We start from the raw sequence: 21477 nt of genomic DNA, 5'->3' as shown, positions 1-21477 counted from the left end.
TCCCTGTTGCTCAGAAGGGAAGGGAGGAAAGGAGTAGAACATTAGTAATTGGGGACTCAATAGTCAGGGGCACAGATAGGAGATTTTGTGGGAGCGAGAGAGACTCACGTTTGGTATGTTGCCTCCCAGGTGCAAGGGTACGTGATGTCTCGGATCGTGTTTTCCGGGTCCTTAAGGGGGAGGGGGAGCAGCCCCAAGTCGTAGTCCACATTGGCACTAACGACATAGGTAGGAAAGGGGACAAGGATGTCAGGCAGGCCTTTAGGGAGCTAGGATGGAAGCTCAGAGCGAGAACAAGCAGAGTTGTTATCTCTGGGTTGTTGCCCGTGCCACGTGATAGTGAGACGAGGAATAGGGAGAGAGAGCAATTAAACACGTGGCTACAGGGATGGTGCAGGCGGGAGGGATTCAGATTTCTGGATAACTGGGGCTCTTTCTGGGGAAGGTGGGACCTCTATAGACAGGATGGTCTACATCTGAACCCGAGGGGCACCAATATCCTGGGGGGGAGATTTGTTAGTGCTCTTTGGGGGGGTTTAAACTAATTCAGCAGGGGCATGGGAACCTGGATTGTAGTTTTGGGGTACGGGAGATTGAGAGTATAGAGATCAGGAGCACAGATTTGACTTCGCAGGAGGGTACCAGTGTTCAGGTAGGTGGTTTGAAGTGTGTCTACTTCAATGCCAGGAGTATACAAAATAAGGTAGGGGAACTGGCAGCATGGGTTGGTACCTGGGACTTCGATGTTGTGGCCATTTCAGAGACATGGATAGAGCAGGGACAGGAATGGTTGTTGCAGGTTCCAGGGTTTAGGTGTTTTAGTAAGCTCAGAGAAGGGGGCAAAAGAGGGGGAGGTGTGGCGCTGCTAGTCAAGGACAGTATTACGGTGGCAGAAAGGATGCTAGATGGGGACTCTTCTTCCGAGGTAGTATGGGCTGAGGTTAGAAACAGGAAAGGAGAGGTCACCCTGTTGGGAGTTTTCTATAGGCCACCTAATAGTTCTAGGGATGTAGAGGAAAGGATGGCGAAGATGATTCTGGAAAAGCGCAAAAGTAACAGGGTAGCTGCTATGGGAGACTTTAACTTTCCAAATATCGACTGGAAAAGATATAGTTCGAGTACATTAGATGGGTCGTTCTTTGTACAATGTGTGCAGGAGGGTTTCCTGACACAATATGTTGACAGGCCAACAAGAGGCGAGGCCACATTGGATTTGGTTTTGGGTAATGAACCAGGCCAGGTGTTAGTTCTGGAGGTAGGTGAGCACTTTGGAGACAGTGACCACAATTTGGTGACCTTTACATTAGTGATGGAAAGGGATAAGTATACCCCGCAGGACAAGAGTTATAGCTGGGGGAAAGGCAATTATGATGCCATTAGACAGGACTTAGGATGTGTAGGTTGGAGAAGTAGGCTGCAAGGGTTGGGCACACTGGATATGTGGAGCTTGTTCAAGGAACAGCTATTGCGTGTTCTTGATAAGTACGTACCAGTCAGGCAGGGAGGAAGGGGTAGAGCAAGGGAACCGTGGTTTACCAAAGGAGTGGAATCTCTTGTTAAGAAGAAGAAGGACGACTATGCGAAGATGAGGCGTGAAGTTTCAGTTGGGGCGCTTGATAGTTACAAGGAAGCGAGGAAGGATCTAAAGAGAGAGCTAAGACGAGCAAGGAGGGGACATGAGAAGTCTTTGGCAGGTAGGATCAAGGAAAACCCAAAAGCTTTCTATAGGTATGTCAGGAATAAAAGAACTAGGGTTATTCCAGTATTGGTAGGGCCAGTCAAGGACAGTGGTGGGAAGTTGTGTGTGGAGGCTGAGGAGATAAGTGAGATACTAAATGAATACTTTTCGTCAGTATTCACTCAGGAAAAAGATAATGTTGTGGAGGAGAATGCTGAGACCCAGGCTATCAGAATAGATGGCATTGAGGTGCGTAGGGAAGAAGTGTTGGCAATTCTGGACAAGGTGAAAATAGATAAGTCCCCGGGGCCTGATGGGATTTATCCTAGGATTCTCTGGGAAGCCAGGGAAGAGATTGCTGAGCCTTTGGCTTTGATTTTTATGTCATCATTGGCTACAGGAATAGTGCCAGAGGACTGGAGGATAGCAAATGTGGTCCCTTTGTTCAAGGAGAGTAGAGATAACCCCGGCAACTATAGGCCGGTGAGCCTCAAGTCTGTTGTGGGTAAAGTCTTGGAGAGGATTAGAAGAGATACGATTTATAATCATCTAGATAGGAATAATATGATTAGGGATAGTCAGCATGGTTTTGTGAAGGGTAGGTCATGCCTCACAAACCTTATCGAGTTCTTTGAGAAGGTGACTGAACAGGTTGACGAGGGTAGAGCAGTTGATGTGGTGTATATGGATTTCAGTAAAGCGTTTGATAAGGTTCCCCACGGTCGGCTATTGCAGAAAATACGGAGGATGGGGATTGAGGGTGATTTAGAGATGTGGATCAGAAATTGGCTAGTTGAAAGAAGACAGAGGGTGGTGGTTGATGGCAAATGTTCAGAATGGAGTTCAGTTACGAGTGGCATACCACAAGGATCTGTTCTGAGGCCGTTGCTGTTTGTCATTTTTATAAATGACCTAGAGGGCACAGAAGGTTGGGTGAGTAAATTTGCAGACGACACTAAAGTCGGTGGAGTTGTAGACAGTGTGGAAGGATGTTGCAGGTTACAGAGGGACATAGATAAGCTGCAGAGCTGGGCTGAGAGGTGGCAAATGGAGTTTAATGTAGAGAAGTGTGAGGTGACTCACTTTGGAAAGAATAACAGGAATGCGGAATATTTGGCTAATGGTAAAATTCTTGGTAGTGTGGATGAGCAGAGGGATCTCGGTGTCCATGTACATAGATCCCTGAAAGTTGCCATCCAGGTTGATAGGGTTGTGAAGAAGGCCTATGGTGTGTTGGCCTTTATTGGTAGAGGGATTGAGTTCCGGAGCCATGAGGTCATGTTGCAGCTGTACAAAACTCTGGTACGGCCGCATTTGGAGTATTGCGTACAGTTCTGGTCGCCTCATTATAGGAAGGACGTGGAAGCTTTGGAACGGGTGCAGAGGAGATTTACCAGGATGTTGCCTGGTATGGAGGGAAAATCTTATGAGGAAAGGCTGATGGACTTGAGGTCGTTTTCGTTAGAGAGAAGAAGGTTAAGAGGTGACTTAATAGAGGCATACAAAATGATCAGAGGGTTAGATAGGGTGGACAGCGAGAGCCTTCTCCCGCGGATGGAGGTGGCTAGCACGAGGGGACATAGCCTTAAATTGAGGGGTAATAGATATAGGACAGAGGTCAGAGGTAGGTTTTTTACGCAAAGAGTGGTGAGGCCGTGGAATGCCCTACCTGCAACAGTAGTGAACTCGCCAACATTGAGGGCATTTAAAAGTTTATTGGATAAGCATATGGATGATAAGGGCATAGTGTAGGTTAGATGGCCTTTAGTTTTTGACTTCCCATGTCGGGGCAACATTGAGGGCCGAAGGGCCTGTACTGCGCTGTATCGTTCTATGTTCTATGTTCTAATTAAATCTCAACTGAATTGCTAAATTTCTTGTTCCTCTATTCATTTCCTTATCACTTTAGATTTGTTTGTGTGTTTCTTCCATGTATTCTGGAAACGTGATTCTTTACTAAAAACTGCGAAGACACGACTTAAAATTATAGAACACTGTTACCATCAGGACTTCAGTCATGTTTAATGCTGGAATTATGAAATGTTCACAGTATATTCAAAAAAACATTTGAGCACCATAATTGTACATGTTGCTCCTTTAAATTTGGTTTGCATCTGCAAGAACATTTTGAGCTGCACAACATTAGGGTGAAGTACTGGTGCTTGTAGATCAGCCACCGTTGTTGGTCATGTTAGCAGCAGCAATTTGAAACTATTATCCACAATCATTGCATTAGATAAAAGGTGATTTTTAAAAAAAACAAATTTATCAAGAATCATCAAAATCCAATTTAATGGCAGCACGGTGGCACAGTGGTTAGCATTGCTGCCTACGGCGCTGAGGACCTGGGTTCGAATCCCGGCCCTGGGTCACTGTCCGTGTGGAGTTTGCACATTCTCCCAGTGTCTGCGTGGGATTCGCCCCCACAACCCAAAAAGATGCGCACGTTAGGTGGATTGGCCACGTTAAATTGCCCCTTAATTGGAAAAAATAATTGGGTACTCTAAATTTTTTTTTTTTTTAAATCCAATTTAAAATGCCCAACTAATTTAAGAGCAGTGTTACAATGCTTGCTCAAACCTGTGCAGCTTTATCCTGTACCAGTTTTCGTTGATGTTCTTCCTCTCGCAACTTCTGTTCCAATTCACAAATTTTCTTCTATATGATAAAGATAGCAGTCAGATTCTTGCAAGCATAAGAATTGACAGAACAAAATCACGTTTATTACCACTTTATCTCAGCAACAAGAAAATCAATTGCAGTGATTCAGAATGTCATTGGTCAGGATTTTGGATTAAGAATAAAAAGATGTAATTATCAGCACTCGCTACAAGAAAAAAAAATTGGACAGTATTTACTGATGTACACACATATTCAGTTAAAAAGCAGAAACCGGAAGCTGTTGAAACAAGTTACCGTACTCCTTCACAGGTTGTGTTTTAACAGTACCTTGTCAAGAGATTCTGCATTGAAATTCATACGAACAGCAAGAGGTTGCTGTACTTACCTGTTCAATACCCACTAAGCACACCAGAAAAATAAGGGCTTGTGCATTCAGGTCTGTGTGCATTTGTAGTGGTTTAGTTACAATTTATCAGACACTGAAAATTAATTTTACAGAAATGGAGTCGGATTTCTTCTGAAGTTAATATTGGAGATTTAATAATTGAAATGTTTTCCACTGTCTCTTATTTGTCTCTCTTGATCCCATCTTTGTTTCTTTCTACACAAGATTATACATCAAATTAAGTATCCTTATACTTCCTGGTTTAGAATCTTTCATTGCTCATTTTGCTCCCATACACCAACACCACAGATTGCCGGTTGAGGGCGCTGCACTGGATCAAATGTTTGATGACAGCACATTGCCAGTCAGAAGCCTGCAAAAATGTCTGAAGGCAGCGGTCAACATGGCAAACACGGAAAATCTAGGCCCCCTTCATACTGGTGGTCCCATTTTGGTTTTTAAACAACCATCTACACAACTGTTACCTGGGATTTGGGGGGGGGGGTTGAGGAAATGTTACACAGGTTGAGTCTGTTATAACATTGGAATTTAGAAGACAGAGGGGGATCTTACTAATAGCGTCACAAGTAGGCTTACCTTAACACTGCAAGGTAGTGACTGTGAAAATCTCCTACTCCGAGTCACCACATTCTGGCACCTGTTCGCGTACACCGAGGGAGAACTCAGAATGTCCAATTTACCTAACACGCGTGTCTTACTGGACTTGTGGGAGGAAACCCACGCAGACACGGGGAGAACGTGCAGATTCCGCACAGCTGATATCCAGGTCGAAATGCCACCGTAGTAGTTGCTAGCACTATTGCTTCACAGTAACAAGGGACCCAGGTTAGATTCCTGGCTTAAGTCACTGTCTGTGCGGAGTCTGCATGGTCTCCCCGTGTCTGCATGGGCTTCCTCCGGGTGCTCCAGTTTCCTACCACAAATCCCGAAAGATGTGCTTGTTGGGTGAATTGGACATTCTGAATTCAGATCCTGAGGGGACTTGGCAGGTTGGACGCTGAATAGGATACTTTCCCTGGTGGGAGATATTCAGTTTGAAAATAAGGGATCATCCATTTAAGATGGAGATGAGAAGACATTTTTTGAGGATCATGAAAGTTTGGAATTCCCTTCCCCAGAGAGCAGTGGAGACAGGGTTAATGAATATTTCTAAGGCAGAGATAGATAGAATTCTTGACAAAAAGTCAAAGCTGATCAGGGATTTGCAGAACATCAGTCGAGGCCTCAATCGGCCATGATTTTATACAGTGGAGCAGGCTCGAGAACTCACAAACCTCTGCTGACGTCTGCGTTGCTGTAAGTCTATGATATTCCCGCTCGATCAGGTCAAGTTTTTCAAGCTTTGATTGTAGATCTGATTGGTCCACTAATTTTTTATTTTCCAAAGGTGCCTGTATTAGCAAAAATTCAATGGGAAAATGTTAAATTGATGTTTGCATTTACAGAACAAGTGCAATTTTGTATATTATTCCCTAGGAATGTAGGAATAGGAGTAGGCCATTCAGCTGGTTAAACCTGTTCCTCCATTTAATTAGAACATGGCTGATCTACCATCTTTGGTTCTGTAACCCTCAATAGTGATACTAATAAATCCTTCTGACTTATAATATCCAGAACTGAACGTAGCATTCCAGTTGGGATACAATACAACTTTCATCTATTGTATCCCATCTTCCCAGATAAAAGGCAACGTTTTATTAGTCGATGTAATAGTTTTTATTCTTGTCCACTAGATTTGAAGAGGTCTATAAATAACTCCCAAAGACTTAAACTCTTCTGTTCAATTCTAACTATAGCATTTCCACTGTTCATACTACTATTCTGTATTTCTAATACTAGAACAGTGTTTCATGTCTAGAGTCCTCCCTCTGTAGGTTACTCATGCCATCAAACAATGAAATAGCAGATTCAGGGTACATCTGGGCGAGGAGACAAGTACCTGGAGGAAACATTTCAGTCCAACAGACTTCCCCAGGGACCTGATCTAGCCCCAACCCTTTTAAAATCTTTAAATCAATGATCTGCCTCTAACCCAGTCTTGGACGTTCATCATTCTACACTATATGTTGTGGCGCTCAGGCTTGAACATTTTATAAACTAAAGGCAACTAAATAACAATGTTGCAAACCTAGCTCCTTCAGCCAGCAGCAATAAAATAGTCTCCAATATATTTATTCCACCTTCACAATGCCAGTTGCTAAGAAGGAATTCAACGTGTTAAGTACCAAGAGACTGAATCACAACCAACATCCCCATTTATCTTGGTGTTATGCTTGACTGAACACTGACAAAAAAAGGTCAAAGCAAGACAGCAAAAATCAAAATGTAAAACAACATCAGCATACTTAATGGCGTGGGGTACAGATGCTCAAACCTTAAAACGATCCTCAGCTTTTGCCACCGTCTACTCTACTGTAGAGTACATAGAAAAATACAGCACAGAACAGGCGCTTCGGCCCACAATGTTGTCCCGAACTTTTGTTCCAGATTAAGAACAAATTAATCTACACCCCATCATTCTACCGTAATCCATGTACCTATCCAATAGCCTCTTGAAGGTCCCTAATGTTTCCGACTCAACTACTTCCACAGGCAGTGCATTCCATGCCCCCACTACTCTCTGGGTAAAGAACCTACCTCTGACATCCCCCTATATCTTCCACCATTCACCTTAAATTTATGTCCCCTTGTAATGGTTTGTTCCACCCAGGGAAAAAGTCTCTGACTGTCTACTCTATCTATTCCCCTGATCATCTTATAAACCTCTATCACGTCGCCCCTCACCCTTCTCCGTTCTAATGAGAAAAGGCCTAGCACCCTCAACCTTTCCTCGTAAGACCTACTCTCCATTCCAGGCAACATCCTGGTAAATCTCCTTTGCACCTTTTCCAAAGCTTCCACATCCTTGCTAAAATGAGGCGACCAGAACTGCACACAGTACTCCAAATGTGACCAAGGTTTTGTACAGCTGTATCATCACCTCACTGTTCTTAAATTCAATCCCTCTGCTAATGAACGCTAGCACACCATAGGCCTTCTTCACAGCTCTATCCACTCGAGTGGCAACTTTCAAAGATCTATGAACATAGACCCCAAAATTTCTCCGCTCCTCCACATTGCCAAGAACCCTACCGTTAACCCTGTATTCCGCATTCATATTTGTCCTTCCAAAATGGACAACCTCATACTTTTCAGGGTTAAACTCCATCTGCCACTTCTCAGCCCAGCTCTGCATCCTATCTATGTTTCTTTGCAGCCGACAACAGCCCTCCTCACTATCTACAACTCCACCACATCCACTGCTTTACCTTCATCCACGTGCTTGGTCACCTCCTCAAAGAATTCAATAAGACTTGTGAGGCAAGATCTACCCCTCACAAATCCGTGCCGACTATCCCTAATCAAGCAGTATCTTTCCAGATGTTCAGAAATCCTATCCCTCAGTACCCTTTCCATTACTTTGCCTACCACCGAAGTAAGACTAACTGGCCTGTAATTCCCAGGGTTATCCCTATTCCCTTTTTTGAACAGGGGCACGACATTCACCACTTTCCAATCCCCTGGTACCACCCCTGTTGACAGTGAGGACTAAGAGATCATTGCCAACGGCTCTGCAATTTCATCTCTTGCTTCCCATAGAATCTTTGGATATATCCGGTCAGGCCCGGGGGACTTGTCTATCCTCAAGTTTTTCAAAATGGCTAACACATCTTCCTTCCCAACAAGTATCTCTTTGAGCTTACCAGTCTGTTTCACACTGTCCTCTCCAATAATATGGCCCCTCTCATTCGTGAATACTGAAGAAAAGTACACGTTCAAGACCTCTCCTATCTCTTCTGACTCAATACACAATCTCCCGCTACTGTCCTTGATCGGACCCACCCTCGCTCTAGTCATTCTCATATTTCTCACATATGTGTAAAAGGCCTTGGGGTTTTCCTTGATTCTACCCGCCAAAGATTTTTCATGCCCTCTCTTAGCTCTCCTAATCCCTTTCTTCAGTTCCCTCCTGGCTATCTTGTATCCCTCAAGTGCCCTGTCTGAACCTGGTTTCCTCAGCCTTACATAAGTATCCTTCTTCCTCTCTTGTCAACTACGGTTCAGTCACTCGACCATCCCTTCCCTGCCTGACAGGGACATACATATCAAGGACATGTAGTATAATTTCCTTGAACAAGTTCCACATTTCAATTGTGTCCTTCCCTGACAGCCTATGTTCCCAACTTATGCACTTTAGTTCTTGTCTGACAGCATCGTATTTACCCTTCCCAATTGTAAACCTTGCCCTATTGCACGCACCTATCCCTCTCCATTACTAAAGTGAAAGTCATAGAATTGTGGTCACCATCTCCAAAATGCTCCCCCACTAACAAATCTATCACTTGCCCTGGTTCATTACCAAGTACCAAATCCAATATGGCCTCCCCTCTGGTCGGACAATCTACATACTGTGTCAGAAAAGCTTCCTGGTCACATTGCACAAACACCACCCCATCCAAACTATTTGATCTAAAGAGTTTCCACTCAATATTTGGGAAGTTGAAATCACCCATGACTACCATCCTGTGACTTCTGCACCTCTTTAAAATCTGTTTCCCAATCTGTTCCTCCACATCTCTGCTGCTATTGGGGGGGCCTATAGAAAACTCCCAACAAGGTGACTGCTCCTTTCTTATTTCTGACTTCAACCTATACTACCCCAGTAGACAGATCCTCCTCGAACTGCCTTTCTGCAGCTGTTATACTATCTCTAATTAATAATGCAACCCCCCCCCACCTCTTTTACCACCCGCCCTAATCTTATTGAAACATCTATAACCAGGAACCTCCAACAGCCATTTCTGCCCCTCTTCTATCCAAGTTTCCGTGATGGCCACCACATCGTAGTCCCAAGTACCGATCCATGCCTTTAAGTTCACCCACCTTATTCCTGATGCTTCTTGCGTTGAAGTATACGCACTTCCATCTCCGTGCCTGCAAGTACTCTCCTTTGTCAGTGTTACCTTCCCCCCTGCCTCACTACACACTTTGACGTCCTGAACATCGGCTACCTTAGTTGCTGGACTACCAGTCCGGTTCCCAATCCCCTGCCAAATTAGTTTAAACCCTCCCGAAGAGTACTAGAAAACCTCCCTCCCAGGATATTGGTGCCCCTCTGGTTCAGATGCAACCGGTCTTGCTTGTACAGGTCCCAACTTCCCCAGAATGCGCTCCAATTATCCTGTGCACAAGTATAATAAAACTCTTCTCAGTCTTGTAGATACCCAGCTCAACACAACAATGTGCATCACCGCAGGTACCCTCCAATCAATTCAACTCCCCTGGCTCACAGACCAGAGCAACATCCTACCCCCTCCCATAAAAGGAGAGAAGTTGCAACAAAAAAGCTCCTGGAGAACGTTTTCATCAACCAAAGCCTGCAATTACAAGGACCTAAAGACTCCATCTGCTGCTCGCCAGCCTGTATGGCCAAGACCACCATGCAAATGGAATAACAGCAGAGGCCCAATGGCAGCATCAATATAACCAGCACACGACTATTAAAAATCACTTCCTGAACGCTGATCCCACAGCCCAACCACCCAGCTTTAGCCTGCCACAGTTTCACTGTACACTCTCCAACTGTTTCAGCACTGGCCAAGGTCTTTGTGCAGAAAATTGGCACAAATGGGGCCTTAGCAAAGAACCCAGATTGCAGTGGTGGTACACTCCGATCAATGTCTCATATCATTGAAGACTGCTCCCTCAGAGAGCTCCATTTAGCCACTGCGGAAGCTAGTGCCTGGCTTGGTACTGCACATGCTAACAAGTCAATACTGCCTTTCATTATCCAAATTCTTTGTTCTTTCAAAAGAAGTTATAATTATTCATAAGTTAAAAAGAGCCAATGACAACTTTTGAGAAAGGTAGGAAAGAAATGCATACTCAAACAAAATTTGAAGACTAATTATTTACTAGTTTTGTGGTACATCACGAAATTTCCAAACAAAAAAATTAGCTACATCTAAATTCTATTCCATTATGTGGTACTTGGCAGCAATTCAATATGCTTCAAATATTTTTCCCAAACTAATTCCATTCACTGCTTTAGCAAGTTGCATATCCATTTCAGGCAGTTTTCGTAACTGTCAGACAGCAATACTGGCAGCCACCTTTCTTTCTTGCAACATCAAACTTAATATGAAAGCAAGATCAATGCCTGCTAACATTCAAACTGTGGTTTGGTACTGCAGCCAATTACTATGTTTACAAACTTTGGTACTCAATAAAAATTAAAAATCAGGGGTGTGGAATCCATGTTATACTGTTCCTTAGCAAGAGACACGAGTTAGTATGAAATCCATAATATCCTGCTTGTGAATGACGCAAATCTGTGGAGACAGGTCATGGGGTCGCATTCTCAGGAATGCATTTTTCTGATTGCACCCATAGCCTCCAAGTGCGGAGGGGAGAGGATTACGTAAAAGGAAGGTGGAAAGACTTGCCCTTCTATTGGTCAGTTGCCCTGTCTACTATTGGCTAGAATTACTGTCCTTTCATTGGCCTAAAATGAAGTTTAACGATGATATTGCTGGTGTGTGACACATGCAATCGGCATCACCACCAGCAGCAACCAAGCCACCCTCGGTACCACAGTAGAAAACAATACAGGGAAATTTATTGTCAACTTCGGGTTGCGGCTATGCCCGGGTAGGTTGCACAGTCGGCAGCTCCCGCTGACAACAGACTTTTGGGCCCTTGTACGGAGCTCCAGCGGCACTTGGACGACGATTCCCGGCATGGGAAGGAAACAGTGAGGATCCTCCAGCGCTGTAGGGAGTGGAGTGATCAAAAAAGCGGCTTTGGAGAAGAGGAGAACAGGCGCGAAAAGGCAAGATGGCGTCGGCGCGGATCAGGCAGCGTGGGCCCAGTGGTCACGGGAGAAGCAGGAGTTTCTTAGGAGCTGCTTCACTTGAGTTAAAGTGGAGATGCTGGCCCCTATAAAGGCTTCTGTTGAAAGGTCGTGGAGGCCCAGAGGGTGCAGGGGACAGCGATTCAGGAGGTGCCTCTGACAACGAGGACGCAATTTTGGGTCTGGCGGTTAGAGTGGAGGCACACGAGGCCCTGCACAAAAGATGGCAGGAGAAGCTGGAAGACCTTGAAAATAGGTCGAGGAGGCAGAACCTGCGAATTTTGAAGGTGCGGAGGGGTCGGATGCAAGTGCGTTTGTGACCACGATGCTGGGAACGCTGATAGGTGCAGGGGCCTTCCCGCGGCGCACAGAGTCCTGGCAAGGAAGCCTAAGGCGAACGAGCCGCCAAGAGCTATGGTGGTAAGGTTCCACCGCTTCACCGACAAAGAGTGTGTCCTGCGATGGGCAAAGAAGGAGCAAAGCAGTAAGTGGGAAAACTGCGAGATCTGCATCTACCAGGACTGGGTTGCAGAGCTGGCTAAGAGACGTGTGGGATTCAACCGGGCCAAGGCAGTCCTCCACAGCAAAGGGGTGAAGTTCGGGCTGCTACAACCGGCAAGACTGTGGGTCACGTACCAAGACCGGCACCATTATTTTGATACACCGGATGAGGCGTGGACACACCGGATGAGGCGTGGACTTTTATTAAGAACGAGAAGCTGGACTTCCGGTGGCAGCGATGACGTAGGAAGCTCCCGATTCAAACCAACTTTTCAGCTCTTTTTAAGAGCCCAAAACGGAATTTTTTCGACGTCTCCCGGTGAGAGAAGGTGTGGTGGTCAACTTTCTCCACATTTCATGCCTCGAACTCGGAGTGCAAAGCGGGAAAAAACGGCAGCAGCTCCCCAGAAAAAAACGGGGAAGGATTCCAAAATGGCATCCGGCGGAGCACCAGAGGAGTGGAGGCTGTGGGCGCAGGAGCAGCAAGCTGCTCTCCTGTGCTGTTTTGCAGATTTTAAGGCTGAGGTGCTGAGCTCTCTGCAGGAAACGAATAAAAAGCTTTCGGAGATTCAGACGACCCAGGGTGCTGCCATCCAGGCTTTGCAGGCGCAGGCCGCTGAATGAGAGGAGGTGGCCGTGGTCCTCGTGAGCAAGGTGGAGGGGCACGAGGCACTCCATAAGAAGTGGCAAGACCTCTTCGAAGAGCTTGATCTCCGCACGAGGCAGAAAAATCTGAGGATCGTGGGCCTTGCGGAGGGGCTGGAGGGGTCAGATCTGACAACCTGCGTGGCCACGATGCTGAACTCGCTAGTGGGGGCCGGGTCATTCCATCTGCCCCTGGAGCTGGAGGGAGCCCACAGAGTACTGTCCAGGAGGCCTAAGGAGAATGAACCCCCGCGTGCGGTGCTGGTGAGGTTCCACCGGTTCAGTGATCGGGAGTGTGTGTTGCGCTGGGCCAAGAGGGTGAAGAGCAGCAATTGGGAGAATGGGGTAGTACGGATCTACCAGGATTGGAGTGCGGAGGTGGCTAAGCGGCGGTCCGGATTTAATCGGACGAAGGAGGTGCTCTATAAGAAGAAAATAAAGTTTGGAATGTTGCAGCCTGCGCGCCTGTGGGTAACTTATATGGAGCGGCATTATTATTTTGATTCCCCGGAGGAGGCGTGGGCCTTTGTGCGGGCGGAGAAGCTGGACTCGAACTAGGGGTTGGGGGTTGCGGAGTCGGTTATAATGCTTTATTGCTGGTTTCTGCTGTTGCTGTGTTTTTTCTGTACATTTGTAATTTTGATATGGTTATTTATTGGGGTGGTGTTGTGTCTTTTTTGTTGGGGGGCATTGTTTGAGTTTTGTATTTTGCGGGGGGGGGGGGGTTGGGGGGTTTGTTGTAATCTGTATAGGGTTGGGGGTATGGAGTAGGGCTGGTATTTGGGAGCTACGTCAGAAGGGTGTGGTGGGGCAGTGCGAAAGCGTGGGCTTTCCTCTGGTTTCCCACGTTGCAGGGCTGGGGGGTGGAGATGATGACGGAGGGGCCTTAACTGGTTCCTCCCCGCGCTGGAGCGGTGCCTTGAGGAGTGACAGGATGGGGGATGATCCCACTTTGGGAGGGGTCGGGTTTTTGGCGGGTGTTTCCGGGGTCAGCAGACGTTAGCTGACCCACGGAAGTACAACGGAGGACGATTCGCGAGAGAGGGGAATACCGGGTTGCTGCTGGCAGGGTCAGGAAGGAGCTAGTGTGGGCCGGGGGGACAGAGGTGAGGTGTTGTCGCCGTGGGGACTGGGTCGGGTGGGGGGTGCTGGCCTGGGGCGGGCAGTCGACGGGCTATGGCTAGTCGACGGGGGAGAGGGGCGGGACGCCCTCTGATCCGGTTGGTCTCCTGGAATGCGAGAGGACCGAATGGGCCGGTGAAGCGATCTCGGGTACTTGCTCATCTGAGGGGGCTAAAGGCAGATGTGGCAATGCTTCAGGAGACCCACCTGAAGGTGGCGGACCAGGTCTGTCTGAGGAAAGGGTGGGTGGGGCAGGTTTTCCACTCCGGGTTGGATGTGAAGAACCGGGGAGTGGCGATACTGGTGGGGAAAAATGTGTCGTTTGAGGCATCTGAGGTGGTGGCGGATAAGGGGGGGTAGGTTTGTTAAGGTAAGGGGCAGGCTACAGGGAGAGAAGGTGGTACTTGTTAGTGTGTATGCCCCAAATTGGGATGATGCGGGCTTTGAGGCGTATGCTGGGACATGTCCCGGATCTAGAGGCGGGAGGTCTGATTATGGCGGGGGACTTCAATACGGTGTTGGATCCTTCACTGGATCGGTCCAGTTCAAGACGGGTAGGAGGCCGGCGGCGGCCAAGGTGCTGAGGGAGTTTATGGACCAGATGGGAGGGGTGGACCCATGGAGGTTTGTGAAGCCGAGGGCACGGGAGTACTCTTTCTTCTCCCATGTACATAGGGTTTATTCTTGGATAGACTTCTTCGTGGTGAGTAGGGGACTGATCCAGAGAGTGGAGGCGGCCGAATATTCGGCCATTGCAATGTCCGACCACGCTCCGCATTGGATGGAGTTGGAGATGGGGGAGGTGCGGGACCAGCGCCCGTTGTGGCGGTTGGATGTGGGGTTGTTGGCGGAGGAGGAGGTGTGCAGGAGGGTCTGGGCAAGTACTGAGGGGTACCTCGAGGTGAATGATACGGGGGAGGTCCGGGTGGGGATGGTTTGGGAAACCCTGAAGGCAGTGATTCGTGGGGAGCTGATATCCACCCGGGCACACAGGGAGAGGAGTGAGAGGGATAGACTGGTGGGGAAGATCCTGGAGGTAGATAGGAGGTACGCGGAGGCACCAGAAGAGAGATTGTTGGGAGAGAGGCACAGCCTACAGGCAAAATTTGATTTGTTGACCACTAGGAAGGCGGAGGCACAGTGGAGGAAGGCGCAAGGGGCAGTGTATGAACATGGTGAAAAGGCGAGTAGGATGCTGGGTCATCAGTTCCGCAAGCAGGATGCGGCTAGGGAAATTGCTGGAGTGAGAGATTAGAGTGGGAATGTGGTGCGGAAGGCAGTAGAGGTGAATGAGGTCTTCAAGGACTTTTACGGGGAACTGTACCGGTCGGAGCCAACAGTGGAGAGGAGGGGAATGGAGAGTTTTCTCGACAGGCTATCTTTCCTGACGGTGCAGGAGGAGCAGGTGGAAGGGTTGGGGGCGCCGATTGAGCTGGAGGAGCTGGTTAAGGGGATTGGGCAGATGCAGTCAGGGAAGGCGCCGGGGCCGGATGGGTCCCGGTGGAGTTTTATAAAAAGTTTGTGGACCTAGGGGGCCCCCTGCTGGTGCGGACACTTAATGAGGCGTGGGAAGGGGGGACTTTGCCGCCGACGATGTCGCGGGCGCTGATTTCTCTAATCTTAAAGAGGGACAAGGACCCCCAGCAGTGTGGTTCATGCAGGCCCATATCTCTCCTTAATGTGGATGCCAAGGTGCTGGCAAAGATCCTGGCCACCACGATAGAGGACTGTGTGCCAGAGGTTGTACACGAGGACCAGACAGGTTTTGTGAAGGGAAGGCACCTGAACACGAATGTGCTGAGGTTGTTGAATGTAATCATGATGCCGGCGATTGAGGGGGAGGCTGAGATAGTGGTGGCGCTGGATGCGGAGAAGGCCTTCGATGGAGTGGAGTGGGGGTACTTATGGGAGGTGTTGGGGAGGTTTGGATTTGGTGAAGGGTTTATTAGATGGGTGAGGCTGCTATATGAGGCCCCGATGGCGTGTGTGGCCACGAATGGGAGGAGGTCGGAGTACTTCCGGCTTTACCGAGGGACCAGGCAGGGTTGCCTCCTGTCCCCCTTGTTGTTTGCATTGGCAATCGAACCGTTGGCGATGGCATTGAAGGATTCGGGAAGGTGGAGGGGTTTGGTGCGGGGTGGGGAGGAACATAGGATGTCGTTGTATGCGATGATCTGCTGCTGTATGTGGCGGACCCGGTGGGAGGAACGCCGGGGGTGATGGAGCTGCTATCTGAGTTTGGGACCTTTTCAGGCTATAAACTAAATCTAGGCAAGATTGAGGTGTTTGTGGTGCACCCTGGGGACCAGGAGGAGGGAATTGGTAGGCAGGGGAGAGTTTTAGGTACCTGGGGGTGCAGGTGGCCAGGGAGACTCTTCACAAGCATAATTTCACCAGGCTTGTGGATCAGATGGAGGAGTTCAAGAGGTGGGACATGCTGCCATTGTCGTTGGTGGGGAGGGTGCAGTCCGTCAAAATGACGGTGCTTCCGAGGTTCTTGTTCCTCTTTCAGTGCCTGCCCATCTTCATCCCCAGGGCCTTCTTTAGGAGGGTGACCAGCAGTATTTTGAGCTTTGTGTGGGCACATTGGACTCAGAGAGTGAGAGGGTTTTCCTGGAGTGAGGGAGGGATAGAGGCGGGCTGGCGCTGCCCAACCTTTTGGGGTACTATTGGGCGGCCAATGTGTCAATGGTGCGTAAATGGGTGATTTGGGGGGGGGGCGCAGAAAAGAATGGAGATGGCGTCTTGTAGAGGTACGAGCCTGGGTGCCTTGTTAACGGTGCCGTTGCCGCTCTCTCCTAAGAGGTATACCACGAGCCTGGTGGTGGCGGCGACCCTAAGAATCTGGGGACAGTGGAGACGGCACAGGAGGGAAACAGGGGGCTCGATGGAGGCTCCATTAGGTGGAAACCATCAGTTCATCCCGGGGAACACGGAGGGGGGATTTAGGGGGTGGTATAGGGTGGGCATCAGTAAATTGAGGGACCTGTTTATTGGCGGGAGGTTTGCGAGCCTCGGGGAACTGAAAGATAAATTTGGGCTCCCCCAAGGGAACATGTTCAGATACTTGCAGGTAAAGGCGTTTGCTCGGCGACAGGTGGAGGAATTTCCTTTGTTGCCCTCGTGGGGGGCGATGGACAGAGTGTTTTCAGGGGTGTGGGTCGGAGAAGGGAAGGTGTCTGACATTTATAAGGTAATGCAGGAGGTGGAGGAGTCGTCAGTGGAGGAGCTTAAGGCTAAATGGGAGGGGGAACTAGGGGAGCAGATAGAGGATGGGACTTGGGCGGATGCCTCGGAGAGAGTTAACTCTTCCTCTTCCTGTGCGAGGCTTAGTCTCATCCAATTTAAGGTGCTGCATCGGGCCCATATGCCTGTGACTCGGATGAGTAGGCTCTTTGGGCGCAAGGACAGGTGCACCAGGTGTTCGGGGAGTCCAGCGAATCATGCCCATATGTTCTGGGCATGCCCGGCACTGGAAGAATTCTGGAAGGGGGTGGCGGGGATGGTGTCGAGGGTGGTTGGATCCAGGGTCAAACCAGGTTGGAGACTCGCGATTTTTGGAGTTGCGGCGGAGCCGGGAGTGCAGGAGGCGAAAGAGGCCGGTGTTCTGGCCTTTGCGTCCCTAGTAGCCCGACGGAGGATCTTGATGCAGTGGAAAGATGCGAGGCCCCCAAGTGTGGAGACCTAGATCAGTGACATGGCGAGATTTATAAAGTTGGAGAGGGTCAAATTTGCCCTGAGAGGATCAATACAAGGGTTCTATAAACGGTGGCAGCCCTTTCTGGACTTTCTGGCTCAAAGATAGGTATCGTGGTCAATAGCAGCAGCAACCCGGGGGGGTGGGGGTGTTCTTTATTGTTTCTATCTTCTTTTTTTCTATGGTTATTTAACTTAATATTGTGTTAATTTAAGTTGTTGTTAATATGTTTTGTTGTTCATCGAGGATGGGTGAATGTTTAGGACTGTTATCATTATTGTTATTGTATTGCAGTTCGTTGTTGTTAATATAAATACAACATTTTTCAATAAAAATTATTTTTTAAAAAAAGAACGAGAAGCTGGACTTGAATTAATGGACTGCTGTATGTTGTTGGGGCACCCCGGTGGGGGCGGTGTTATGTTGGTTTCCCCCCCGTGTTTTCTATTTTTTTGTCCCTTTGTTCTGGGCCCTCGAGGTTCTGGGTCTGTTTGCTGTTTGTATAGATCTGCGTCACAGGCAGTGGGGACGGGCCGGACAGCGAGAACAGTTTGCAGGGTGGGGAAGTTGCTCATCGTTGGGGATAGCACCCGAAGTTTGTTTGTTTGAGCATTTCTTTCTTGACACACGGGAATAGGGGGGGGGGGGGGGGGGGGGGGGGGGAGGAGGAGGAGAGGTTAGAGACCCTTCCCCCGACTATGTCGCAGGCCTTGATTTCACTCATCCTTAAACGAGATAAGGACCCGTTGCAATGTGGCTCCTCCAGGTTGATATCGCTCCTCAATGTAGACCCCAAACCGTTGGCCAAGATCCCGACCACTAGAATTGAGGACTGTGTCCCGGGGATGATTAATGAGGACCAGACAGGGTTTTTCAAGGGCAGGCAGCTGAACACAAATGTGTGGAGGCTCATGAACGTGATAATGATGCCCTCGGAAGGAGGGGATGCAGAAGTGGTGGCTGCAGTGGATGCGGAAAAAGCCTTCGATCGGGTGGAGTGGGAGCATCTGTGGGAAGTGTTAGGCAGATTTGGATTTGGCGAGTAATTCATAGGGTGGGTCAAATTACTGTATCAGGCCCCCGTAGCGAGTGTGTCCACGAAGCGACTGCGGTCAGAGTACTTGAGGCTGCATCGAGGAACGAGGCAGGGGTACTCCCAGTCCTCGCTGCTGTTTGCCCTGGCAATCGAGCCGTTGGCCATGGCGCCGAGGATGTCTAGAAACTGGAGGGGGCTGGTTCGGGGACGGGAGGAGCATAGTGTTTCACTGTACGCAGATGACCTGCTCCTGTATATTTCCGATCCGGTGGAGGGGATGGGGGAGGCCATGCAGATCCTAATATATTTGGGGGATTTCTCGGGGTATAAGTTGAATGTCGGGAAAAGCGAGCTTTTTGTGATCCATGCGAGTGGCCAGGAAAGAGATTGGGAGAGCTCCCGCTCAAGATGGTGGAGAGGAGCTTTAGTTACTTGGGCATACGTGTGGCTAAGAGTTGGGATGCCCTGCACAAGCTCAACCTAACAAGGCTTGTGGATCAGATGGAGGGGGACTTTAAGAGGTGGGACATGCTCCCGCTTTCCTTGGCGGGCAGGGTGCAGTCCGTGAAGATGATGGTCCTCCCCAGGTCTTGTTAGTCTTCCAGTGCCTTCCCATTCTCATCCCCAAGTCCTTCTTCAAGCAGGTGAACAGGATTATCATGGGATTTGTGTGGGCAAACAGCACAGTCGGAGGGGGGGGGGGGGGGGGGCGGACGGCGACCTTCTGCAGCTATTATTGGGCAGTGAACATATCCATGATACGGAAATGGGTAGTAGGTTGGGGGGGGGGGGGGGGGGGGGGGGGTGCGCGGAAGCAGCATCTTGCAGGGATACTAGCTTGGGGGCACTGATAACGGCACTGCTGCCGCTCTTGCCGGCATGGTACACCACAAACCCGGTGGTGATGGCGGCACTGAAGATCCGGGGTCAGTGGAGAAGGCACAGGGGACTTGTTTATAGATCGGACTTTTGCTAGCCTGAAGGCACTAGAGGAGAAATTCAGGTTGCCCCCGGGGAATACCTTTAGGTACCTGCAAGTCCGCGCTTTCTTGAATAAGCAGGTGGTGGAATTTCCGCTGCTACCTTCCCGCAGGATACAGGACAGGGTGGTCTCAGGAATGTGGGTAGGAGACGGAAAGGTATCAGACATATACTAGGAGCTGCAGGACGCGGAGGAGGCCTCAGCAGAGGAGCTGAAGGGCAAGTGGGAGGAGGAGCTGGATGAGGGCTTGTGGGCGGACACCCTGGGCAGGGTCAAGTCCTCCTCACCTTGTGCCAGGCTTACTTGATTCAGTTTAAGGTGGTCCACCGGGCCCACATGACAGCGGCAAGAATAAGCAAGTTCTTTGGGGTGGAGGACAGGTGTGTGAGGTGTTCAGGGAGCCCAGCAAACCATGTCCATATGTTTTGGGCGTGCCCGGCACTTAAAGAATTCTGGCGAGGCTTTGCAAAAGCTATGTCCAAGGTCTTAGACATTCGGGTAAAGCCAGAGTCTGAGGATAGTGATATTTGGGGTGTCAGAAGATCTGGAAGTACAGGAGCCGAAAGAGGCCGGGATCCTGGCCTTTGCCTCCTTGGTAGCCAGGAGATGGATCTTGTTAATGTGGAGGAATGCAAAACGCCCAAGTGTGGAGACTTGGGTCAGTGACATGGCTGGGTGTCCAAGTTTGTAAAAATTCTGTAAAATTTTGAATAAAAACAAGTTTTTAAAAAAACCCAACAAGTCAGACTACACCCTTCAACCAGACGAAATTGAGCAGAGGGCTCAATTACGGCACCACCACCAAAATGGACCCGGTCAGTCTTGCGGCAGACACGGAGGAATTCATCAAGCGAATGAGGCTCCGGGAGTTCTTCCACAGACCACTAGAGGCCGACAGCGAACCGGAGGCTCCGGGAGTTCTTCCACAGACCACTAGACGCCGACAGCGAACCTAATGAGACAACCAATGAACCGGAACAACAGACCGAGAGATCTGCGGTGCAGCAACCGAAGAGGAAAGAGTCGACGTGTATGCTCAAGCCGTCAGGAATCACGTCAATGCCAGATTCATCAGTCGCATTCACAAGACAGCCCCGAACATCACCCAACCACAACGCAACCCGCACTCTCAAAACCAACCGCAACATCTTCATCAAACCAACAAAGGCATCAGTTATGCTGAACAGAACGGATTACTGCAAAGAAGTGTACCGACAACTCAATAACTGTACAGTTACCCGCAGATCCGACCAAGGAACACACTCGCCAACTCAGCAGACTGATCAAGACCTTGGATCCAGACCTTGTGAGCACCCTACGTGCTCTCATTCCACATAGGAGATATCTAATGCTTCCTGAAAATACACAAGGCCAATACACCAGCCCATCCTATCGTATCAGGCAATGGGACCCTGTGTGAGAACCTCTCTGGCTACATCGAGGGCATCTTGAAACCCATTGTACAAGGAACGCCCAGCTTCTGTCGTGATACGATGGACTTCTTACACAAACTCAGAACCCATGGACCAGTTGAACCAGGAACATTCCTCGTCACAATGGACGTCTTGGCATCCTACACCAACATCCCTCATGACGATGACATTGCTGCAACAGCCTCAGTACTCAATACCGACAACTGCCAATCTCCAGCCGCAATTCTGCAACTCATCTGCTTCATTCAGGATCACGTCTTCACCTTAGATAACATGTTCTTCTTCAAACCATGTCCACATGTTCTGGGCATGCCCAGCGCTGGGGGAATTTTGTAAGGGTGTAGCAAGGACGGTATCGAGGGTGGTAGGATCCAGGGTTAATCCAGGCTGGGGACTCGCAATATTTGGGGTTGCAGTGGAGCCGGGATTGCAGGAGGCGAAAGAGGCTGGTGTTCTGGCCTTT

General features: G+C 49.0%; 1 protein-coding gene across 2 annotated transcripts in view; it reads right to left on the bottom strand.

The window, feature by feature from the left end:
- LOC119977684 (centrosomal protein of 57 kDa-like) overlaps positions 1–21477 on the bottom strand; it is a 57251-nt gene that overhangs the window by 13096 nt on the left and 22678 nt on the right. For both annotated transcript variants that reach the window (XM_038818861.1, XM_038818862.1), the window contains exons 5-6: positions 5981–6097; positions 4259–4336 (exon numbers count right to left, since the gene is read on the bottom strand). In XM_038818861.1, the coding sequence (XP_038674789.1) occupies positions 4259–4336; positions 5981–6097 (195 nt within the window). The remainder of the gene's footprint in view (positions 1–4258; positions 4337–5980; positions 6098–21477) is intronic.

This window comes from Scyliorhinus canicula, chromosome 14, assembly GCF_902713615.1.
Source record: "Scyliorhinus canicula chromosome 14, sScyCan1.1, whole genome shotgun sequence".
In the NCBI taxonomy this organism is placed as follows: Eukaryota; Metazoa; Chordata; class Chondrichthyes; order Carcharhiniformes; family Scyliorhinidae; genus Scyliorhinus; species Scyliorhinus canicula.
The sequence above is the reverse complement of the archived record's forward strand: the minus strand, read 5'-3'. Positions and strand labels throughout refer to the sequence as shown.